At 32.8% G+C, this 25,258-nt stretch overlaps 1 protein-coding gene across 2 annotated transcripts; it reads left to right on the top strand.

Moving 5' to 3' along the window:
* Nucleotides 1-3,417: 3,417 nt before the first annotated feature.
* LOC144964770 (ceramide transfer protein-like) lies at nt 3,418-21,844 on the top strand. Of its 2 annotated transcripts, none has more exons than XM_078899370.1 (14): nt 3,418-3,801; nt 6,569-6,685; nt 8,079-8,186; nt 8,699-8,831; nt 10,423-10,509; nt 11,580-11,734; nt 12,051-12,143; nt 12,385-12,471; nt 12,640-12,711; nt 13,114-13,281; nt 14,026-14,089; nt 14,817-15,016; nt 16,594-16,720; nt 17,258-21,844. In XM_078899370.1, the coding sequence occupies exons 1-14, from the start codon at nt 3,574-3,576 to the stop codon at nt 17,383-17,385; spliced, it is 1,767 nt and encodes a 588-aa protein (XP_078755496.1). In that variant the 5' UTR covers nt 3,418-3,573; the 3' UTR covers nt 17,386-21,844. The 2 variants fall into 2 exon arrangements, with proteins under 2 accessions (XP_078755496.1, XP_078755497.1); XM_078899371.1 differs by having other exon boundaries at nt 3,430-3,801; nt 8,082-8,186.
* Nucleotides 21,845-25,258: the final 3,414 nt, after the last annotated feature.

Genomic DNA, 25,258 nt, shown 5'->3' with positions numbered 1-25,258 from the left:
GGACAGGACAGAATGGCGAAGACTTGTGGCTCATGTTGGGCGCCCCAAGGGGCGGCCTAAGTAAGTAAGTAAGTAGTCAGCAATTGCACAGGGTAGTCAGTCAATAATTCTTCGGGTGATTATTAGATTTGGTGTTTATTGCCTGAATTAGATTAAAGTTATCAAGCAATAAAATACTTTTATATATAACTTCTTAATTTACACACCTTTAGGCCTTTAGGCGTTAATAGAACCTAAACTCTCTCTCTCTCTCTCTCTCTCTCTCTCTCTCTCTCTCTCTCTCTCTCTCTCTCTCTCTCTCTCTCTCTCTCTCTGACCCTCGTTTTTAACCCAAGCTCTAGCTACAGGGGACCTAACTCTTGAAATAAATGCGGTACTTTATTTAGATTTTATGCATACACCCATTGTTTCCCCTGTCACCGGCACTTGCCTTATTGAATGGACCACCCAGTAACACTTATATCCATTATCGTGACCTAAATATCATTACCCACAATGAGGAACTGGAATTAATTGGACATCCTACGTCCTACCCCTCTCTCTCTCTCTCTCTCTCTCTCTCTCTCTCTCTCTCTCTCTCTCCCCCCCCCCCGCCTGTCACTTATAGTTGCTTCTAACCTGTTATGATCTTCATTGAATTTCCAAACATACTCTAATTCAGTATTCAACATGTCTTCAACGATATCATGGTTTTTTAAATGTGACTCATCGCCTCAAAACGGTATTACATCGGGATGACAAAGTTGCAGATAATTTGATTTATGGCTAAAAATATAACTTGGGTTGAGTTTACATGTTTTATTGTGAGAATGAATATAATATTTAAGAATGCTAAAAACCAACATTTCATATTTTTGACCAGTTTGACTTTGATTTTACTATTTAGTATTTAGCTTCTGGGTCATCCCGACATAATGCCGTTTTGAGATGATGGGTCACAAATGTAAACACAGAAGTAGGTAGGTGTGACGTAAGTGGTTAAAGGATATGATTGAAAACGGGAAGATTATAATGACAATAAATTATGTGGAGTTGTTGGAAGAAAAAAAAAAAAAGGGAGGGGGGGGGGGGGGTGGCCGGGGGGGGGGGGGGGGGCTTGACGTGAGGATTGAGACGAAGGAAAAAAATTGTATAGAGGAAGAGGTGTTGATAAAAAGGACAACATATTATAATGTGAGAGGATAAAGGAGGGGGGAGGGGGACGGGGACGTAGGGAAATAAGAAAGGTATCATTTATTAACTAACTGTGTTAAATACCCCCTCCCCTCCCCCCTCGAATCATCCTCCCCCACACACATTTTCTTTTCACCCTCCCCCTCGCTCTTCCTTCATCGTCTCTCTCTCTCTCTCTCTCTCTCTCTCTCTCTCTCTCTCTCTCTATATATATATATATATATATATATATATATATATATATACATATATATATATATATATATATATATATATATATATATATATATATATATATATATATATATATATCTATATATCACCCCACACTCACCCCCCGTTTCTCTTTTCCATCAATCTATAATTTTTTTTCTCTCCCTTCCTCCTCTTTCCTCTAATCACTAAACCTTTCTTCATCATTCACAACCAAAACCCAATTTTAAGGGATACAACTTTCGATTGGTAGCCTACTATAAATTTCATCCTCGTACACTGTCCTCTTTATCACTGGTTAGTTTGTAGTAGTTAATTTTGCTTTTGAAGTTCTCAAATTGCGGTTGGTTACCATAATAATGCATAAAAATCTTTTTAAAAAAATAATTAAAATCGGGATGCTTCAGAGATTGAAAATTGCATTTATGGCCGTAAACATCAGATTTGAGATGAGTCTATCTGTTTTTGTTTTTTGTTGTTGTTGTTGTTGTTGTTGTTGTTTCTGTTTTAGAAAGATGGATATGGTATTTGATTTTTTAGCTTTAATTCAACTTTTTTGTTGTTGTACTGGTTAACTCCGATATAATACCAGGTTGAGGCTATGGGACACATATGCCAGTTGAGAAATCAATTGACATCCATTCTCTGGATTGGGGAGGGTCAACTCTACCTTTAACAGACATGAACCAGCTTTTACACTTTGACAAGACAACTTCGGTTATCTATTGATTATGATATCTCACCTCTCCTCACCTTCAATTAATACTGAGTCCTTTTCTTTTTTTTTTTTCCATGACATTTGCAATTTTGGCCAGAAAACATTTTCCCTATCCACTTGTCTGAATTTTTGAAAACATAACATGCAAACAAACAAAAAATAATTGAAAAAAAAAGAACAAAGAAAAAAAACAACAAAAAAAACAACCCAAAAAAACCCCAACAATATCAAGACCAATAACAAAACAAAACAAACAAACCAAAGCAAAGCAACAACGTCAAAAAATAAAATAAAAAAATAAAAAAATAAAAAAACAACAACAAACAGACAAACAAACCATAAAACAAAAACAAAAATAAAAACACAAAAAGACAACAAAATGTTAAATGAAAAACCCCTCAATAAAACACCAAAAAGAAAAAAAAAACAAAACAAAAAAACAAAAAAAAAAAAAACAACAAAAAACAAAAAAAAAAACAAAACAACGAAAGACAACCAAAAAAAAAAAACAAAACAAATCCCAACGAAAACAAAACAAACAAAAAAAAAATAAATAAGACAATAAAAAAACAAAAACAAAACAAAAACAAAAAAATTACAAAAGATGAAAACTAAACAAAATAACATAAGACAAATAAAAGACATAAAAACAAAACACCTCTCCCTTACCCCTCCCCCCCCCCTAAAAAAATGGAAATAAAACATAATTACAACCAAACACGTAGTGCCACCTATTCCCTCTTCGCCTTCTTTACTCAATCAGAACACCTTCATTTCGCTGACTGGAATGAAAATGGACGGGCGTGGAAATCGATCGGAGAGGTCAGGAATCGATCATCGATGCAAAGGCCAAGACTGCTTACGGTGTACATTTAGGAAAACACTTTGATGAGTTCAAAGTCCGATATTATCTCTCAATTTGAAATAAACATGTCACGTGACTCTCAAGCATTATTATCTTTATCCACCTTACATCCATTTTATACTGATTAGTTTAGTTAAGGCTTAAAGACATACTGATTTCAAAAATTGTGATCAAATTTTAGAAATAAAGTTGATATCCTAGGGATGTTAAGTGGAATTTAAATAATATTGAGAAATCATAGTAAAACTTAATTTACGCTTGTAATTATGTTTCAAATTATCATTTAAAATAGACTATAACCTATTTAAACTAGACAATTGAAACATCTATAACGGAAATAAGTAAATATGAGAGAAGCATATTATTTTAATCAAATTAATCAAATCCACAAATTATTTAGGTGTTGAATCTTTACGGGGACCGGAAGACACCGGAAGTAGTACCAAAAGGGAAACATCGTAAACTATGCTTTTATTGACAAAATGGCAGAGGCACATAGAGGAGCATTCGGTCTGAGATGAAAGAAAACAAATAAGTTGCTGAGCTAAAAGTAGTGATATCAGTCAAAGATAAACAAGAGCTAAAGGCTCACAAACGAAATAATATGACGGAGGAGGGCAACGTGTTGAGTCTGACTGACGATGAAGACGACTTCGAAGACGAACCATTGCCGGAGTTGCAAGGAACACTGTGCAAATGGACAAACTATCTCCATGGTTGGCAAGACAGATATATTGTTCTGAAGGACAGTACAATAAGCTATTACAAGTCTGAAGATGAGACAGCAGTCGGTTGTAGAGGGGCAGTATCCCTTTTAAAAGCAACAATATCTGTAAGTTTTTGTAACCCATAGCTTCATTGGATACAGACACAACTTGCACTTACACTACACTTACTTGTGACTTGTGTCTCTGTACTGTAGTGTGTGTGTGTCTGTGTTGTATCCCTAACCTATCTGGATATTAGTAGTTTTAGCCTACTTACTTGATAAGTTTGTGTTCCGTGACTTAATCCACAGTAAGTTTCACAATTACTCTGACGTCTGATTGTCTAAAACAAAAGGAGAATCAATCAAAAAGAGTAAGTGTAAGAGTAGTAAGAGAAGTAAAAGCATAAGAATAAGATATCGTTCTCAATTTGAATTATTTATAATTATAATGATGCCCTGGCAATAGTAATAAGTTTAAAGTAATAATAAATTCGATAATAATAAAAAATGGCTTTTCTTATTATAGTTATAGCGCTTTACCCCGTCTAAACAGGTTTTAAGTAAGAGCTTTACTAGGCAGTTTAGTGAACAGCAGCAGTGGCAGTCAAATTTTGACCCAACTCGCCCATAGGAAAGTTGTGACCGAAAATTGCCGTTCGCGTTTTGGGGGGTTCAATTAAAGATGCATAACTTCGTTATAAAGAGGTATATCGCAGATATTTTGATATCATTATTTTCGTCTTTCAATTTCCTTTTAAATGGTGCCAATTAAGGAAAAATCCATTGATAATTCCAGAAGTTATATGAAGTTAAAATTTGGCAATTTTCAAATGCATTTATTTTTTTATTTACCGCGTGTGTTTTTAAAATTTAAACGCTTGTTTTTAGAATAACATCTAAACTTTATTCATGCCAAATTTCAGGGCTCTATATCGATGCGCAGACACCTTTTAACTCTGCGCCGAAATGCCTTGTTTACATTATCTTCTCATCATGGCTGCTGGACGATATCGATATTCATATCGATATTTTAAACTTAGTTATGTATTATGTTAAATTTAGTCCATAATATTTTCAGTACTATTATTTGCTATGTTTTTATTTTGAATACATACTTTCCAACTTTATTTATAGGCTTTTTATAGTTTTTGTTTTAAAAGTTCGTATATTTCTTCTCTTTGTGAAATCCGATATTAATAATATCGATATTTTAAAAATACCAATTGCTTTAATTTAATTTTATTTTACTTTGCCATCAAGTCATCAAGTTTCTTTCCCATATGTTTAGATATGTTTATCATTTGTATCCATATTCTAAAGGCCTTAGCCTTAATAATTATTATGGTAAGAAGTTCTATTAGTTTTGACACCCCCATATATTGAGAGAGAAGGGGGGGAGGGGTGGGGGGATAAAATTATATTAATTGTCAGTTCAAATGATGTAATAGCAATAAACCCAAAGTGGTTCAGCAGAATTTTTTAAAGTATTAAAAGCCAGAACTTTCCTTCTAATTAGGTATAATAGGGAATCTGTTTCAATTTATTTGAACTTTTTCAATCTACCATTTTATTTATATGCAATTAAATTGCCATAGGTAAAAATAAACTCATTATGACATTACACAACATGTTTATATCTTTTCATTTAAATACTCTCAAACCCTTTTTTATTCTCTATGTTTAATTAGAAGAGGGGAATTATTTGCAATTGTTTCAATGAGATATTGGGGATAAATCCAAAAGTGATAGAGCAAATTGTTTCTTACGTCTAGCCGAGTTTTTGATTATGTAACATTTGCGTCATATTATGTAATAATGTGTTAATTTGAAATGTTTATCTTCCTCTTTATTAATGTAAATGCATTGTCCTCGATAAGACGAACATTTTGGTATACAATATATTATAAGAACTCCATATTGACTGTTTTAACCATTTTTTATTAACATCACGCGATTTCGGTCACAACTTTGCAATGGTAATTTTGGGGTAAAAATCGGTCTGAAATTTCAGACTTTGAACTGCCGTAACTACATTTCTAATCAAGATACAAACAAAATTCAAACTGTTTTGTAATCTGTGTTGCCAGCTCTTTCATATGACATTGGTTTCAAGTGTGTGAGGTACATTTAGAATTTCTATTAAACTCCCTAGCTTTACTGGCTTTACCATCATACATTTGACTTTGTTGACGTGTAGGCTAGTGTAGGCTAGATATCGTGTTATTACAATTGGAACAAGTAACAAGCAGTAGGTTTTTAGATGTATTTTGGAGACTGTATATGGTCTGCTGGGGACCATCTCTCTTTTATATGGAGAGTTTAGTCATGAACAACAGCAGTGGGAGCCAAGTTGTGACCACCTAGTTCACCTAGTCCATAGGGAAGTTGTAAACTGGAAATTTCTGTGCGCTTTGAGGGGGATCTGTAAAAAAAAACAAAACACAACTTTAGAGAAATATTGCGGATGTTTTGTTATTGATTTTTTCTTTCAATTTCCTTTTAAATTTATATCTAAATCTAATATGCTAAGACCCTACCTTACTTTTAGAGATAAATTTACATGTTACATGTGCGCTCCACAAAGAACATTTTTCTGTCTGAATTAGTTTATTAATAGGTGATGATTTTATCTGGAAGATACTGTTCAGTTTCCATCTCTGTTGCTGTCAGATCAAATTCAACAATTTGTGTAGGCTACTGTGAGTGTGAGGAAAGTTCTTTGATTTGATTTTCAAGTTTTCAAATACTTCTAGCTTGTTCTTTCTATTTCTATTTTCTGAAACATGTTGAAAAAAATATGTAAATCCCTTGTGAGCAGATACAGGAATAATGCAAAAATGTGTTCAAATTATTTTAATTGTAACTTTAAAGAATACATATATTCCCACAGCCTCATCAGTTTGATGAATGTCGGTTTGATGTCAGTGTTAATGACAGTGTGTGGTACTTGAGGGCTTCATCACCTGAGGAACGTCACACTTGGATCGAAGCAATCGAATTACATCGGGTAGGTTGGCATACCAGTAAAATAGTCTCATTAAAAAGAGTATTGAGCAAAAAAAACAAACCCTGAGTATTAATATAGTGCGATATCCACTAAATATGCTCAAAGCCCTTTTACAAGGGGTTCCCTAAAAGCAACACTTAACATTTAGGACGAGACATGAGGCCTGTTAGGTGATATATTACATTTTCCTGACAGAGACAGCATAAACGGCCAGGTACTCGTTTTACTCCTCAGTACACTTTTAAGGAATCTGAACAAAGAGCCTTTTCCAAAGACTCAACTATGTGTTGCTGAGAGTGGGACTCGAACCCTGGACTTTTCGATTTGAAGGCGAGTGTCATACCTCAAGACTACAGACTTTAAGATTTAGACTCCAGGACTTCAGAGATATTGGCTTACAGTTTATAATATCCATCCAGGTCCCTATATTCTCAGTGCATGCATTTATATATTTGAATAATGTGGACAGCAGTGGAGAGAAAACCCTAAAAAAACCTTGCATAATGTTTTTATGTGATGAACCAATTAAAAACCAAATCTATGTAACATCCGTTTGTAATCTGTGGCTTTGAATCATACTTTGATCAGAGCAGTGATTAAAAGTTGGGTATTCACCAGCAAATTTATGAGATGCACAGACCTGTCATTTCTACAGATTTGGTTTAATAACAGATTTTTCTGAGGTCCAAATTTGGCCAAAGTTGGATTTTTTTGTTACAAGACATATGAATTTTTAAACAAAGTTTTAGAGGACAATGTGACTTATCTTTGCTAAGAAATGGATTTATGACCAATTCAAACCCCACTTAAATTTTAAGAGAAATCATATAAATAAGACTGAAAATAATGCATATCGGGTATTAAACAATATTTTCTCGAAATTTGTTTTTTAATCAAAATTAACATTTTTTTTTTTTAAGTTGCATGTTTCAAGTTGGGTTGCACCCCGTGGTGCTTTCTTTATTTCCTAAGTAGGCCAAATTGAACTATTTCTTGGATTACAAGTTGCCTGTTACTGTTATTTGGCGACCTTTTTGCACTAACATTTTCATATTATATGTAACTGCTTATAACCAGGTATTCATTTACACCTAAGTCAAGTGGGGCAATGCATCTTATGTGCCTTACCACCTAAAGATACAACTCCGGGGCTTGATTTTAAAGGTCTGTTACCAATCTGGCTATGACCTTGATGAATATTACTATTACTCAGTTGTATTACTAATTGAGATGCCATACCCCTCAGTTACTCAACAATCTTGCATTTGATTTTCAAAGTTACTTGGAACAGCATGTCAAGATTATTCCCATCCTTGAGTATCATTCCTTTTGTTTATAACAAAGAACTTTTTAGAATGACTAAAAGATGCAAATATTTACATCAATTCTACAGCAGGCTGATTCAAGTTATGGCAGTGAAAACAACTTGCGTAGACATGGCTCAATGCTCTCTCTCACATCAGGTACAAGCTTGTCCCAAGCCTCAACCTCATCTTTCAAGGTAAGCAGCAGTTACATAGTTCTTCCTGACACATCTAACCATTTTCAACAATGTGGGTTTGATAAAATTGGAGTCTTTGAAGTCCAAGTCGCATCGTTGTTACTTTTGTTGAAGACAGTAAGATATTATGTGACATTAGATGGAAATTGAACCATTAAAACAATTATTGACACTAGTATTGTAATCCAGACACAAAATTACTTGAGCGTTTGTTTTTTCATTCAAATTATGAAATTTGGATATTTGTGCCATGAGAAAAATATGATATATTTACAGATATTTAATGGTTTTGGTCTGGAATTCCACTCTCATTTTGATGTTCTGTTGTACTGCTTAGCATACCTGCACAACAGTTTATAACTGGAAGAGCAAATGTCAATATGTAGTGTTTGCCATGTTATATATTAATTCCTGTTTTCATCAAATTTGAATATTAAGATTTGATCACTGTTTTTGCTTTTTTATGTCAGATATTCTAGTTCAATAATTTTTACTATTATCTATTTTTTCAGAGGGGAAGAGGTTTGAAAGAAAAGCTGGCAGAAATGGAGACATTCCGAGACATCTTATGTCGTCAAATAGACACCCTCCAGAGTTATTTTGACTCTTGTGCATCCGCAGTCCAGCATGGAGCTGTTCATGATTGTGAGTCAACCATTTCATAATTTGGGTTACTTTTATTTAGAGTAATAGTCATGACCATACTTTTTTTCAATAATTAGTTTTATATTTATTACAGTATTTTTCAGCCAAAATTTAAGTTATTGCTCAATCTATATTGTGCTACACTGAAACTGCACCATGAATTTAACTGTGCATTCAATACAAAGAAACTTAAAATCGCAGTGAAGTCCATTCAATTACCTTTGCATTGATATGGAACACTACATATTTTTTATTAATTGAAATGCACATAGCCAAACATAACAACCTGCTCAAAAATTAAGACTACAAATTGATGAAAACGTGAGAATATCGAGGAATTACCCAATGGAAATGACCAGATCAGTAGATAAGTTTATGCTTTGATTCAGTGCATCACTATAAATGTTTCCAAGTCGATATGACATGATGAAGTTCACCAAAAATTGTGCTTAAAAGCGAAAATTCTACTTTAAAAATCCTCAAACATGCTGCATCAGGGTTGGACCACCACCAAACTATCTGAGACACAGAGGAACCAGGCATTTAGAATGAGAATGGCCGGCAAGAAATCAGCAATCACCTTGGTTGTAATCACAGCAACATTGTTCTCTACTTCATCGAGTTGATGTTGCTGGATCAATAAATGCCACTGGACGATTGAGCGACAAGACACTGAAATTCTTCCATCATTTTAGGAAATCCTTTCTGCTCAACAACTGCAGTGGCAAGTAAATATAACATTTGCCAAGAGACAGTTATGAGATGCCTGAAAGAAACCGGTTTGAAAGTCGAAGGCCTTATTCAGGATATGTCCTTACACAAGACCATATGCATCTTTGCAGATGGTATCAATCACATTGAAAATCAGTCCTCTTCAGTAATGTAAGTCGTTTCAACGTTTCATCATCATATTGATGTTTATTTCTTTGGAGACGTGTTTATACTCGTTTTGAGGATGAAAACATTGTCGACATTCAGTCTTCATGGAGGAGACAGTGTTATGGCATGAGGTGCCATCAATGCGCATATGGAAATCCCTCTTGTGATCATCAATGGGAACCTGAATTGCGAACAAAACCTGTTTGAAATCTTGGAAAATCAAAATACACATGTCTCCATCTTCTAACAAGACAATGCTCGACCACATACAGCTTGAAGAGAAGGATATTACTGTGCTCCCATAGCCTGCACAATCTCCTGATCAGTTCCAATCGAACACCTGTGGAATCTTCTGGGTTAGTGAAAAACAATTGAGAGTGCGATTAATAGAGTGCAGTCATTTTTAAAGATTATTTTATTAAAAGAAGTTTTTCATTACGCAGTATTTTCCTGACGCTTAATTTTTTTTGGAGATGTGGTGCTGTACAAATGTTTTAAAATAGTTGAAATGTGCCTTCAATATGATTTACAACTTTTAAAATATATCTGTTTTAACCTTTTCTCGGCAGTAGTTGAACAAAATATTTGAAAATTTGTAATTTGTGTGAATATAACATTTTTATAATGACAATTATTTTTATAAAAATTAATCTGTCATGCTCTAATAGGGAGAACATCTGTTTTTAAATTTCAAAATTTATTGTGTTTACAGTAACAGAATCAGACTATTTGGATGAAGACCTGGACAGTCTTGATATCCACTCTCACAGACCAGAAGAATTGAGGGGAAAAGATTTAGGTAAATTTTGATGCTATTTTTACTGAAGGAAAACTGGATAATTTTTTTCTCGTAATCTGACATATCATACCATTTTCACCAAAAGAGCTGTAGAAATGTTGTGACATGCTTCTGAATGATGTAACTGCTCTCTTGGTGAAAGCAATAAGAACTATTGGCAGGTTAAGACAATTTAAACCTCACCTTTTGAGGGTTACTAAGAACTAGAAGTAAATTTCTTCCCCTTTGTCTGCTCTCGATCTCTCTCTCTCTCTCTCTCTCTCTCTCTCTCTCTCTCTCTCTCTCTTTCTCTCTCTCTCTCTCTCTCTCTCTCTCTCTCTCTCTCTCTCTCTCTCTCTCTCTCTCTCTCTCTCTCTCTCTCTCCTCTCTCTCTCTCTCTCTCTCTCTCTCTCTCTCTCTCTCTCTCTCTCTCTCTCTCTCTCTCTCTCTCTCGTCTCAAATCTTACGTTTTGTAATCTAATTATTACTTGGTCTACCTTTTTTCAATACAATTTTTATTATGTACGCAGGGTTTTGATTTTATTTCTTTGACTGTCTGTTTTCCCTTGATAGCCAGCTTATTTTGTTTTTCCATATATGTTTTGCTTATACTCATTCCATAGTCTTTCTATTTTTGATTCTCACATCCAGAATTTTGTGGTATACAAGTACTAACATCCTTTGAAATGTAGTCGTGATCCATCCTATTTATATCACTGCAGAAATGGGGTTGATCTCATGGTTATTTAAAAAAAATAAATTAATAATGGACTACCATCTTTTTTGATCCTATAAAAAAAAAATAATTACGCCACAAATTATTGCATGCATCATAGCTTTTGTTAATCATTCTAAGCAAGCATCTATTAAGTATAAGCTCTTGACATTTAAGTAAATTTTGAAAAATTAATCCATTGGCTATTCTATTTTCATTTCAAACTTGCTTCACAATTTTTTAATATTTGTCTTAAAAAAATTTTGCTCCCAAGTTTTATCAATGTTTGTGACAGAATAAAGGCAACAGAAAATAAACTGATTGCTGACTAACACACTTCATTCTCTTAATATTTTTTTTTCTTTGTGCCAAATAGCTTCCATACTTCAGCAACATGGGGGTCATGCAGTTGATTTCAAAGGAGAAGCTTTTACCTTTAAAGCTACTACAGCGGGTATCATAGCGACCCTGTCACATTGTATTGAACTGATGGGTCAACGTGAGGAGGCATGGAAGAAGAGAATGGACAGAGTTGGTATCCCTCTTAGATTAATCTTTTAATTAACTACAAAATTCCTTTTCTATTTACATGTATTTTGCCTTATGTCTGCTAGTTTGCTAGGCATAACATTGAAGTATATTTTCTTATCTCGTAGTTGAAATTTCTAAAATTTTTCAGCTAAATTTTCTGTGTTTTGACATGTCAATGTCTTAATCTTTATTAAACTTGGCATATAGTGTTGTAATCTGTTGTTGTTGGTAGATTTTATTATATTTAAAAATAGTTTTAGGTTCATGTTATATAGGGATATTAAAACCAATTCACCTTAATATAAATTTTCTTCAGGAGGTGGAAAAACGTAGGAAGTTTGAAGATGCCTACAAGACATTGATGTCAGATAAAAACAAGAAAGTTATTGTTGGAGGGCCCGATTATGAGGTAATGTAAACGTATTTTAGTGAATTTCTTTCTGTATTGTTACCTTTTTAATATTATGCCAATGATAACAAAACATTTAAATTGAATAAAGGGGCATTCACTTTTACCTTTTCAGGACCTAAGTAATTTAATAATTTTTCTATAAATTATGTTTGTATCGTTGTTTGAAGTAGAGCAACACAAAAGTTTGTGAATAGGAAGACATTTAATTTTGGTCTTTTTCTATTCCTTTGTAAAACAGGAAGGACCTCACTGTATGATTACAGAGGATGAATTTTATGATGCTGTTGATGCAACTCTGGACAAATTAGAAAAGGAGGAAGAAAAGGTAAGTTTTATAGATTATTAATGTCACAATATCAAACATTGTTTTGATGAATATGACTCGAATATGAAGTGAACTAATGTAAAACATTGAATTGAATACTAATTTAACAATTATTTCACCTTCTGTGGACAGTACTTTTCAGTGCCCTTCTTTTTATTGTATTCACAGAAAAAGAATGTTGATTCACCGTCACGGCCGGATAACTCGAGTCTTGCCCCATCAAATCCGTTTTATGGAGAAGTTAGTTTGTTTTGTTCATGTGTTAAGAATTGAGTTATGAGTTATTTAGACTACTATAAATTAACATTAATTGAAGTTCCTAATAGTGTTAAGATGATAACTAACAGCTTATGACTATCAGCATGGTTTCTTGTCACTAAGTAAAACCATTATCATTCAATTGGTTGGATTTTTCAAGTTGTTCAAACATACCTAAGTGAAGACAAAACATTATATACTAAGTGCTTTCTATCTCTTTTATCAGTTTCTCAAACAAAGTTAAATTGAAAACAATAAAAAGCAAAGTAATAAAGTTTAGATTAATTGAATTTGTCACGTGCCTTTAACCTTTCATTTAATGAATGCTATACTGTGTAGTACGTTGTTTGAATACTTTTCTTGAATTTTCATTTCATTTCAAAGGTAAATGAAGTGGTGAGCAACCATTTACGCAGACTCCTTGTGGAGCCAGCAGAGGAAAAAGATGACTGGAGCTGTATTGTCGACCAAGGAGATTTGAAAGTTTTCAAACGTGAACTGGAAGAAGATGGTGTACCAATTGACCCCATGAAAGCAGTTTGTACTGTAAAGGTAATTCCTGTTTTGTTCATAGAAATGCGCTATTTGTGTCCAAGTAGAGTTATATCCAAGGTACATCTTGTTAATGTTTTACTTTTTGACCATTTTCTCTTTTTATGATGATGATAATCTGATCTTATTGTTTTTTCATGAAGCACTAATATAGTGTAATTATTTTTACAAGCCAGATTGGTATTCAATCTACTATGTCAACAGTGGACCAATGACAGTAATATTATCCATCTCTTTTTACTCAATCACATATGGGCTTAAGCAGTTTATGTGTTTTAATATTAGCATAAATAACAAAATTAGCAAATGATTACTTACTTAGGAGGCTCTTCACTCTGGCTGGAGCCTAGCCCATCGACATTGCCCTCAAACTTGTCCGGCTTTTTGCCATCTCAGCATCTCTTTATGTTAAGCCTTCAGTTTTTAGATCCTCCACCAATGCCCACCTCCAGCTATTCTTAGGCTGCCCTCTCATCCTCATTCCCTGCAGGTTCCATGTACGAGATTGCCTGATAATATTTGTTGCATGCCTTTTCAGGGTGTGGTCCAGCCATTTCCATCTCTTCTTAATTTCTACCTCTATTTTTTTTGCCTGTCATTTCCCATAGATCTGTATTTCTAATTTTGTCATGCCATTTAATTTGTAGTGTTCGTCTCATACAATTGTTGATGAAGGACTGTATTTTATGACTTGTGCAAATGATTAATGTGGAATAAATCAAGATGTTTTATTTTTTGTCCTAGGGTATCACAGGGCATGAGGTATGCCACTACTTTTGGGCATTTGACACCAGAATGGAATGGGAAGGTAAGCAAAACGTTTCATTTCAAACATAAAAAATGCTATTTATATCTTTCTCTTGAATAAAGTACTGAGCTTAAAAAAGCCTCAAAACTCTTTGGGTTTTGCTTTCTTTCCAAATGCAGCTTTTAGTTCTTTAAATCTTTTGGTAATTTGGTGATTTGATTTCTTATAATTTAATAATTTAACACTAAATATTTAATTTATACACGCTTGTATGCACTCTTGTTATTATAAGTTATCTCTTTTCTTTCAATGTAATTACTTCATAATTATTTTTTAATCTTCAAAGTATTCCTACATAATCATGATTGCTGTGTTCTATTTTCTCTGTTGTTCATAGTTTTCATGTTTGAACACAAAGGATTAATATGTTGAAATTGATAATGATATTGATATTGTAAATTTCAATAGTAGCAGCCATCTCTCCTGATTTGGCAATCTAGAGAAAAACAAGATTGGACTTTTTTTAATGTCTGAGAATGACTCTTGCATGTCCTAAAATTATGCTATTTTTGACTAGCAAATTAAAACATGGAACAGAAAAGGCTCTAGATCCATATTATAATATATAGTAATCCAAATGTACCGCTGTTTTGGGTCATGACAGTATAGTATGTTAAGGTGTCCTGTTTTAGCTCTTTGAAAAGTTGGCTGCTATGTTTAATACTTTTGACAATCATTGCCACTTTAATGAATATCTTAACTAGTTGTCCTCATACTTCATCTCTAGCTACTCTGGAGTTCAGTCGAATTGTTGAATGGCTGTCAGAGGACACATTTATCAGTAACAATGTCATAAAAAGAGTGTGGCCAACATCACAGCGTGATGCCTGCTTTTGGTCTCACATCAGACATATGGACAAAAGCAATGATGAGGGGCCTGATAGTTGGATTGTTGTCAATTACTCATGTGACCACAATGATTGCCCGGTAAGATGTTTGTTTAAAATTAACGATAAGATTTAACAGTTAATATTTGTAACATGTAACAACCAGGGTGATTCTGGTTATGCAATATAAAGTTGCTTTCATATTATTTTCTTTGAAGATGATTTTTATATTTTGAAATTTGTATCATGGAAACTGGGAACTTTTTTATCTTTGATGATTTGATTTTTTCTTTCTTTGTGCCAAAAAGCTTCCATTCATACTTCAGCAACATGTGGATCATGCAGTTTGATGTTTGTTTAGAATTAACGATAAGATATATCAGTTAAATTTTGTAACATGCAACAGACAGGATGATTTTGGTTTTGCAATATAAAGTTGCTTTCATCTTAATTTCTTCGAGGATGATTTTTATATTTTGAAATTTGTATCACGGAAACTGGGGGAGTTTTTATATTTGATTTAGAATTTTTAAAAATGATGTTTGTTGTTACCAAAATGTTTATTAACTGAGTCATAGTATGTATTAAATATAAAAGGCACTGTTACAGTTATTTAGAGTGGTACTTATTACCATCACTCAAAGACACACTTATCCTCATAGGGATAAAAATCTTTTAACAAATGACAAACCAAGCAAACAACAAAAAACAGTGTTAAATTCACTAGAGTCTAGGTGTATTGTAAAGCAAGCAAATAGTTTTAAATTTCAATTATGAAAAAAAACGATGTTATGAAAAAATAAGATTTATGAACTTTATGATTGAATCAGTTTAATTAATTATTTTTGATTTGGGACTGTGTACTGAGATCAGTTTGTGATGGCAAATGCTCAGCTTGATTGATATTTTTAAAATTGCTCTAATATTGTCTAGGTGATTGATATTACTTGTTTATACTCGGAAGGAATTTTTTGTCGTTTTAATTTGTCATTATATAGGGCAATATCCACTAAACATGCTCAAAGCATTTTACAAGTGATCCCTGGCCAACAACAACATTTAACACGTAGGACGGGACATGAAATAAGATAAAAATAAAATAAAATTCCCTTTATTCATCCCATAGGGGAAATTTGTCTCTCTGGTCTATTCCAAGGGAAGACTGGAATAACCCAGGCATCAGCCGCAGTGCAACGCTACGAATTGAGCTAGGGCGGGGTGACTTGCTCAAGGTCACACAGCGCAGCGGCAAGTGATCGATCTCGGTACCTTTCGGGTACGAAGCAAAGATCGTACCGCTGAGCCACGCTGCTCAAATGTGAGTAAAATGTGAGTAAAGAGCCTTTTCCAAGGACTCAACTATGCGCTGTGTTAATGTTACTTTGGTAATGTGGCTAGCACCGTCAACACAGATCAGATAACTTCTCATAATATTTGCAACATTAAGACTATGAAATCAAATACAATTTTTTTTATTTAAGTGATCAAGTTTGAATGTTCTAAAATGTGAAGTTTGTATGTTTATTTTAAAAACAAAGAATTTCTATAATTCCAATTTGACGGATGTGTCATTAAATTATTAAAATATCTCAAAAAGATCAATGAAATAGCTTAAAACTGAAGACGTGTAGTCAAGTTAGGCCACATAGTTGCATTGTATAATTTTTATCTGTCCAGCCCTCTAATAAGTATGTGCGCATCACCATGAATGTGGCATTGATTTGTGAGACAATCATCAAACCTCCAGCCGATGGCAATATCACCAGGAATGACATCACATGCAAAATTACCTACACTGCTGAAGGTAAAGTAGTATTGTCTTTAACATGACCATGATGGTTTTTTTTTTTTCATTTTTGTTATTGAATTCCTTTAGTTTTGAAAGAGATGAAGTAATTTTTATCCTTTATAATTTTTATTTTTGGTCCTTTATATATATAGTAAGAGAGCAAACACTTGAATATGCTTGTGTCAAAAACCTTTGACCTGAATACATTTAGAGGTTTTAAGACTTAGACTCTCACCCAATACAATTCATTTTTTTTTTTTTTTTAACTGACCTAGAAAAGTCCACCCACTTTGATAAGATAGCTGGGTATAAGTTTGATCGGGCAGAAAGCATGCATTGTAGGCTGGTATCATATCCAAAGATAAGAGTTGCTCCTGTCAGTTCAAAGCTCCAGATAAAAGTAAAATGTATGTGTCATGGTCCTTACAGCTCTGAGGGTCCTTTCAGAACTGACCAGTTGCAGATAATTAGACCTTGTATTATTTTTCAGTATTTAATACTTACAATTTCTTTTTCATTTTTCTTTTCTTTAATTTTTTTTATCTCAATCAGTCAACCCCGGTGGATGGGCTCCTGCCTCAGTTTTGCGTGCTGTTTACAAAAGAGAATATCCCAAGTTTTTGAGAAGGTTTACCTCTTTCGTCTCAGAAAAGACTAAGGACAAAGAGATTTTATTCTAAAATCTAAACAAGAAAAATCTTGTTTATGCACTGTGAATGATATTTTTATTATTTTAATAATTTTGCTTTAAAAATGTTGAATCATTTGAGAAAATGGTAAGTGTGCAAGATTGGACTTTGTAGAGAGTGGTGTTACAATTGCATTTGCTATTATTTTGTCGTACATCATCAAAACATTTTTTATAACTTCAAATATTGATGACTTTAGATTATGTTCATCTTGTCAATAATTCTTAAATCTGAGACTTTACAGAAATCTTTGGTGTTGTGTGGTCTTAATGCTATTTGAAGTTTAAAAAAAAACAAAAACATTTTTGACTCAAATGCAAAACAGTGTTTTGTTAGTCTACGGCTGTAATATCTTAAGTCAAAATTTGAAAGCTGTTCCAGTGTTTTGGAGAAAAAAAAAAGAAACAAAACTTGCTATGGGCCATGGATATGTTATTTGTAATATTTTCCCCCCTGTCTTTTGCTCAAGGATGAGAAAATGGAATTGGGATTAAGTGTTCATAAGTTTATAATGACTTAATCTGTTGTAATAGTAGAATCATAGGTCAGGTTAAGGCAAGGAAGATAATAGTGTTTAAACAGTCTGGTTAATGGTTTTGTCTTTTTTTATTCATAAGTATTTATGTACAGCAATATGAGAGGCTGAAACATGAAAGCTGTGATGTAGGTATAATTTTAAAAAAATTAAGGCTCATGCATTGCGAATTTGATGTAAAATGACTTATTGTGTCAATTAATTCAATTTTTTTTTTATTATACGAGTAAAAGTGTGATTGATAGCTTTGCTATGATGTTTCAAGGTAGATTTGTGTATTTGAAAGCAATTGATTTTGCTTGGCCTCATGAAAATGATAATCATTTTTTACTCGATAATTGACTTGTGCATTTCACTGTATTATAAATTCTGTTATGGCAGAATATATTTATGCACGAAAATTAATAATTGATTTGAACAATCATTGCAAATTTTATATATATATATAAAAACATTTTTTTTTATTTGTTGCACAATGGCTACAGAATATACGTTTTTCAACCAGTTCAAATGATGAAGAAATGTTGCCTTGTTATCAATTGATTTATTTTTCTTTGATCAAGATTAGAAACAATTTTATTGCCTCTTCTCTCAATTGATATTAGCAGCAATTTAGTTCATGTTTGAGTATTTATTGCAACACCTTATAAAAATTCCCTCCCAATATTGTTTGAAGCTCATTCAAATGTCGACCATTTCTGTTATTGAAGTCTTATTTTTTTCGCTATTAACTTCGTTGTTTAATAAGCTTTTATTTTTAAGTAAAAAAACAAAAAATATTAAAAGAAACGTAATTAAAAACTGGACTTCTTTAATGTCTACTTTATTTGGACTGCTTGCAAATTTTGAATAAATATGGATTTATTCTAAGTAATTTTACTGCAATCTTATTAGTTTTGAGAATCCAATGATGATTCTCTCTCTCTCTCTCTCTCTCTCTCTCTCTCTCTCTCTCTCTCTCTCTCTCTCTCTCTCTCTCTCTCTCCATTAGTTATATTGTCATATTTTTGATAAATTATTACATCAAGGCTGATATTGAAATATGAGTTAAGGTAGGTTATTATTTTCATCGTCCTGAGCAACATTATTTTTTTTTTATCAGAACGAAAGGCTTTGGCTACTTTTACTGAGCAAAACATTTTAATTTTTCCTAGGACTTGTTTTGAGCCAAAAATATTTGTTACACGCTTATATTCTCAAAGTCAAAAGCATTATAATGATGGTAGGTGATTAGACAAAGGTTTTTAAAAGGTCGAAGTTAATAATTGGAATAATGTATCTTATCATGTAAAAAGATATATTTAAAAAAAGAAAGAATCATATAAAACATGCTTTATGATTTAATAATGAAATATAGCATGATTAAAAGCAGGGAGAAATAATGACCTAGCTATTAAAATAATTTCATGATAACGTTACGGTGGAGTGAAATTAGAGAGGAACAAAAAAAAAAAAACCTTGAAGTTTCCATTTACAAAGTTTCATCTGCAGTGGAAGTTACCATTTTAAACAATTTCTACTCTTGAAAAACATTCTAAAATAGGACAGCTGATTCGATAATTTAAAAAAACAACCAACATAAAATTCCCTTTATTCATGCCCAACGGGAACTTTGTGTTTATGGTCTTTTCCAAGCAGTGCAGCACCGCAAAGTGAGCTAGGGCGAGGTGACTCGCTTAAGCCCACACAGCGCAGTGGGTAATCTAACTCGGTACTTTTCTGCTACGAGGCAAAGACCGTACCGCTGTGAGATACTGTGGTACAACAATTTCTGTTAATGAAATGTTTTCTGACATAGTTGCTCCTTTCCCCCCCTTTCATTCCTCCAATGATTTACAATATTTAGAGTTATTGGCCTGGGTGCATTTTGCATGTAAGTTAAGAATATTATATTACCTTACGTCGATTGGCAAACATGCTTTTGTATATAAAATATACATCATATTTATATTGCATAATGTTGGAAATGAATAACTTAAATTAATTTGAGATATTTTGCTATTTTTCAGTCAAGTTTTCAAACCCATGTCAATGTTTGATATTTCAAACTGAATTCATGCTCGATTGATTGATAACAATAATGATTTTGTATATATTTGATTTATTTATATAATTGTTATTGTGAAGAATTTGAAGTATTTATTGTGAAAATTTGAATCGTTATACAAGGGAAGGAAACAAAATAGTCACATGATTGAAAGAAGTGTGATGTGACAATCTGATTGAAGTGAAAAATAGTTGCTAGTTTTTAATTAATTTTTTTTCCCTTCTGTTTCAGGTTAATTGTCCAGACTTTTGTAGAATTCCCTTTCTCCAGAGCTTCCCCCCCCCCCCCCCTCTCTTAACTAATGCGATTGTGATGAATCTTCAATTATCAATGTAAAATTGAGTGTTTAAAACAAATCTTAGTGTAAGGTCATTTGAGTTCTGGTGTTCTCATCCATTACTTGTGACGAGCAGTCTTTGTATTAGCATTATCAACTCTTCAATATGCAGGGTTCAATTTTACTCACTTGACATGACATCTTTCTTGGTTTTCACCAAGAGAGTAGGAACGATCATGCGACTCTGGCTTCCATGAAGCATAGGTCACATCTTGTTTCGGCTCACTTGGTTTAAATGCTAAGATATCACAGTTATGCCAACCTTCCCGATATGTTTGATCGGGAACTTCCTGATCTGGTTGGCCTGTTCTAATTACAGATATATTTTTTCAAATTATTTTAAAAAGAGAATGTTAATAAAACTGATAAAGGACATTTGAAAAATATGGTATTATAATTTAATTATGGTTTTGTTTGATATTATAATATGTTATATGGTGTCTCCTTTTTCAGTATTCTTTTGACTTAGATCTGGTTATAGCTCCAGGATGACATCATCTTATAAGAACAGTATTCTAAAGTGAATAACAAAACAAAACAAATACATACTCTACAAAATAGTCCTGTTATTGTAAATTATTTTCTTTTATTTGCCCGTTGAATTCGTTGTTGGTTGTCAATGTGGCAGGCTCAGGTTTGACTACTCTAAGATTTCCTATTTTGCATTTTGAACAGTTGGCAGGTCTGTGTATCATGTCAAGTAAAAGTAAAATCAAAGCCCATCTTTTAAGGGTTAAACTTAAGGTATCTGTGATTATTAAATTTATAAGAAATTACAAATGGTATTTAGACGCGGTGTCAATTCACATCTTATTGGTATGCGACTTGTGATGAGGGTGATGAACTGAATTTTGTTGTAAAATTAATGGATATCGATTTATGTAATGTTAGTGTTGAATGTGTCTCAATATTTTTTCTTTCTCCTCTTTTCATTTTTGGTAAAGCATGTTAAAAGCATTCCATATTGTTTATGACTTCAAGTGCTCAATTAATTATAGTATTTGTTTCACTTTGAACCTTCAATTGGCGGGTGGTTGGATGGGAGCATCACCCTTGAATCATATACCTATGATGTTCGCATGGGTGTACAATCCGATAGTGATGTCGTTTCTTCTTCTCTTTACTAGCCTATCCTGCTTCTTTGGTTTGTGATTGTATTTTTGACAGGGGATATTTTTTTTTCTGTAAATCTTCTGTCTGTTTGTTCTTGGTTATTTATAATTTAGCTTATGATATCTTTAGGTTATGATTTTGATTTACATTTGTACTATTTTTGTTAGATTGCTTGTTTTTTTGTTTCAGCGGTCTCTCATATAACCTCAATTGTGTTGGAAGAGACCTAAAGCAACAAACAAAAAAAACAAAAAAAACCTTCAATTGCTGGTGAGGTAGTCTTTCAGTCATAAGCACTTTATTTGGAGATCGTGTTTGACTAGTCTGATATACTTGACAAAACAGCTTTTTACATTTTGACTGGAGATGTTTTACTTCATATATTAATTGATTTTAATAAGTCCCAACTTGTCCAAAATTCCTAAACCAGTGACTTCGTGGTGGGGTCTTCTGACCTCCCAAGGTTGAAAGAGAGGTCACTTGCTGTGTCTTCTATCCCCCATATCTGTTTTCCCTTTCCATGTTGTTGCTCCCTGTCTTTGCTCTGGATTGACATTGATCGATTTTTTTCCTGTCCTCGCAGAGTATCTTTAGCTGAGAGGGAGACAGTATAGTACCTTTTTTGAGAGATGGTATTTTTTCCTTGTAAATCTGTCATCTGCAATTTTTGCGGCCGCAAATGGCAATTTGCGGCCGCAAATACATGTATCAGGGCGATCCGCAAATTTTGGCAAATTTCCCAAAATTGGCAAATCGTGGCAAATTTTGGGAAAATTGGCAAATCGCGTGCAAATTTTTGGGAAAAAAAAAGAAGCGGAAACAAAATAACGAAAAAAAAAGTGCGAAACTTGAGAAATGTTGCAGCTTTGCCTGGGCCCAAACCAAGGGAAGCTACTCTCTACGGATAATGATCCTTTAAAATCTTTGTAACAACGCTAATCACAGTCATTTCATTTCTCAAGTCCTTAAATGTAATAAATTGTCTTTTATAAATTTTTTTTCTGTATCGCGTGTTAATTTTTACTGAAACGCTTAGTTTTCCTCCGCAAATTTCTTGGCAAATTTTGGGGGTTTTTTTTGGGCAAATTTTGGCAAATTTTAGGTCCCAATTTGGCAAAAAATGCAGATGACAGGTAAATCATATCTCTGTTATGCACTTTTATAGTTATTACTTTTGAGTGTATCCACAGGAGCCTTTGCTTATACTTGGATGGAACTTTTAGATAATGTCAAAATAGGCAATCGACGGATTGCTTGTGGGATCTTCTGCTACCTATTTGAACCGTCCTCTTTGTCTTGCTATTTCACAAATGCCACAAAAGCCCTGAAAACAAAACATAAACCAGTGATTCCTTCTTTGAGGGTCCTTTTAATAATAGAATTGATCTTATGAAACAAAATTGTCTTCTGCTCAAAATGTGTAAAGGTCTGTCAGTGTATAGTCGTAGCGTAGATACAGAATTGAGGAAAGCAAATCCTGTGTACAAAAAAAACCCACAAAAAATTGTTTTGTATAATGGATTTTGATAGACATGTCTCCTTAATATTGAAATTTTATTGCAAGCTATATCACATCAAAGGTAGAATATCTGCAGTAATGAAAGCTCACAATATCCATGACTTGTTTGAAATGAATTCCAGTCTTGTGGAATCCGTGTTACCTTTGACATTTTTTTCTTTTTCTCATTTTCAAAGAAATCCTGTTGTTTTGTTTCTCTGCATGATTATGTAAGCGTTATTGGATATAAGACATAGATAAACGAATAAAAGGGTAAAATTCTACAAAGGTTATTATTCTCGTTTCCTCTGAGCAAAACCAATTGAAGTTCATTTGTTGTAAAATGCCTCTTTATGATATATTTTTCCTTTTTTCCTTTCCAATGTTGTCCTCAATTGGTTCAAGTCTCATTAGTGTGAGATGTACGTTTGGGTTAATGTTTCTGTATGTGCATGATATGGGTTCATGTCTCCATAGTGTGAGATATGCTTTTGGGTTTTTGGTTCTGTATGTGCATGACATGTTTCGCGTGAAGCACTTTGCTACTGTGCAATTTTAATGAGTTTCAGTTTGCTTACTCCTTTGATTTTAAGATCAATGCAAAACAAAAAATACTGTTAAATGTTCTTTCCTATATTTTTAACTTGTGCTTTTCCCACGTGCCTCTTTGATAGCTGCTGGTAAAAATTGATATGCATATGGACATTCAATCTCCCCGTATGCTGCAGTGCAATCATTTCTCCTTTTCACTTATATTAACATGTGTATTTTTATTAAAAATCTGTTTGTTTTCCTCTATATTTTCTTATTTTCTCTCTCAAGTTTTTTTTTTGCTCACCTGTCTGTAAATAGCCTCTGAATTACCTCACTATTGATTCAATATTTACTTTGAAAGTGACATATTGTTTAAGCTCTTGGTTTCATAAAGATATCAAGACTGTTGTTCCATTTCATCTGTTGTCTTAATCTGTTCTCTCATTATGACTTCTTGCGATATCACAGACCAGATACTTTGTTATCATCTGAATTAGATTTTCAATAAGAAAAAAGCAAATTTTAGTTTTATAAACTATTTTGATTTAATCTTCATTACAAAAATAAGAGATTTGACTGAATTGAGCCATGCTGGATCTTTTCTAAAGCATTTTGATATGTCAATTTTTATGGAATATACCATTTTGAAATGTCCATTTTTATGGAATACACCATTTTGAAGTGTCAATTTTTGCTTTGGAATACACCAGTCGGGAACCACAATTCCAGTTTAATATGCCATTATTTTTTTTTTTGGGATTGATTCTTTAAAGTAAAATAATAAAAGTTACAATAATTATTAAGTAATAGCGTGCTTCATAAAGCCACAGAGCAGGATAGACCATCATGATGATATAACTATGCCACATTTACACATTCTGACAGCCGGTTTCTGTTGGACACATTTTGGAATCAAAAGTATATGAAACTTCAATTAAACAATCTTAGAACTTTTATCTTGGTAAAAATCAAATGATTGGTGTATTTCATAGTTAAGGGGTTGTGCCCTTTCGAGCAGATTTTAGTTTGTTTTCATCATTTGGATTTATTTGAAAAAATATACACTTTTTAAAATTATTGTTTGTTCTTTATGACAAGTTATCTATAAAAAATGATCAAAAGTTATGAATGATACTAAATGATATGAAGCGAAAGATTTTCATATATTTCTGTAATATGTATTTCCATGTTAATGAATGAAGTCTGTTTACTAATATTGCTATTATTATTATTATTATTATTATTATTATTATTATTATTATTATTATTATTATTATTATTATTATTATTATTATTATTATTATGGCTATTATGGCTATTATTATTTGTATTATTATGGTAATTAATAATTTTTTTATGGCTTGAGTACTGACTCTTGAGTGAATTAATTTTTTTTTTCCGAAAAGAGAAATGACGAAAATAAATGATAATTTGCCAAGTTTTCAGAATAGAAACCTAATTGTTTCGAAAATCATGTCATTCAAGGGATTTTTAATGCATGAACTGTTTTATTTTCATTGGTGGATTTGGGGACCAATTTGAAAACATGATGATATCGCCAAGTGTTTTACATAAATTTATTAATATTACATACCTCTGATCAGTGGTGCAGGGTATCCTTTATATGGAAGGTTTTCTCAGCTTTTGTATTGAACTTTCATTTGGGGAGACTCATGACATCTCATTATATATATATATATATAATTTAGCATATGGGTTATCTGATATCCTGGGCAGTCGAATGTAGAGTTATAGTTTTGGAAGATTATATTTTTTTCTTTGTAAATCATCTCTCTGTTA

This window comes from Berghia stephanieae, chromosome 2, assembly GCF_034508935.2.
Source record: "Berghia stephanieae isolate SIO BIC M18660-M18661 chromosome 2, UCSD_Bste_1.3, whole genome shotgun sequence".
NCBI lineage: Eukaryota > Metazoa > Mollusca > Gastropoda > Nudibranchia > Aeolidiidae > Berghia > Berghia stephanieae.
Note: the sequence above shows the minus strand (reverse complement) of the source record. Positions and strands in the feature narration are given on the sequence as shown.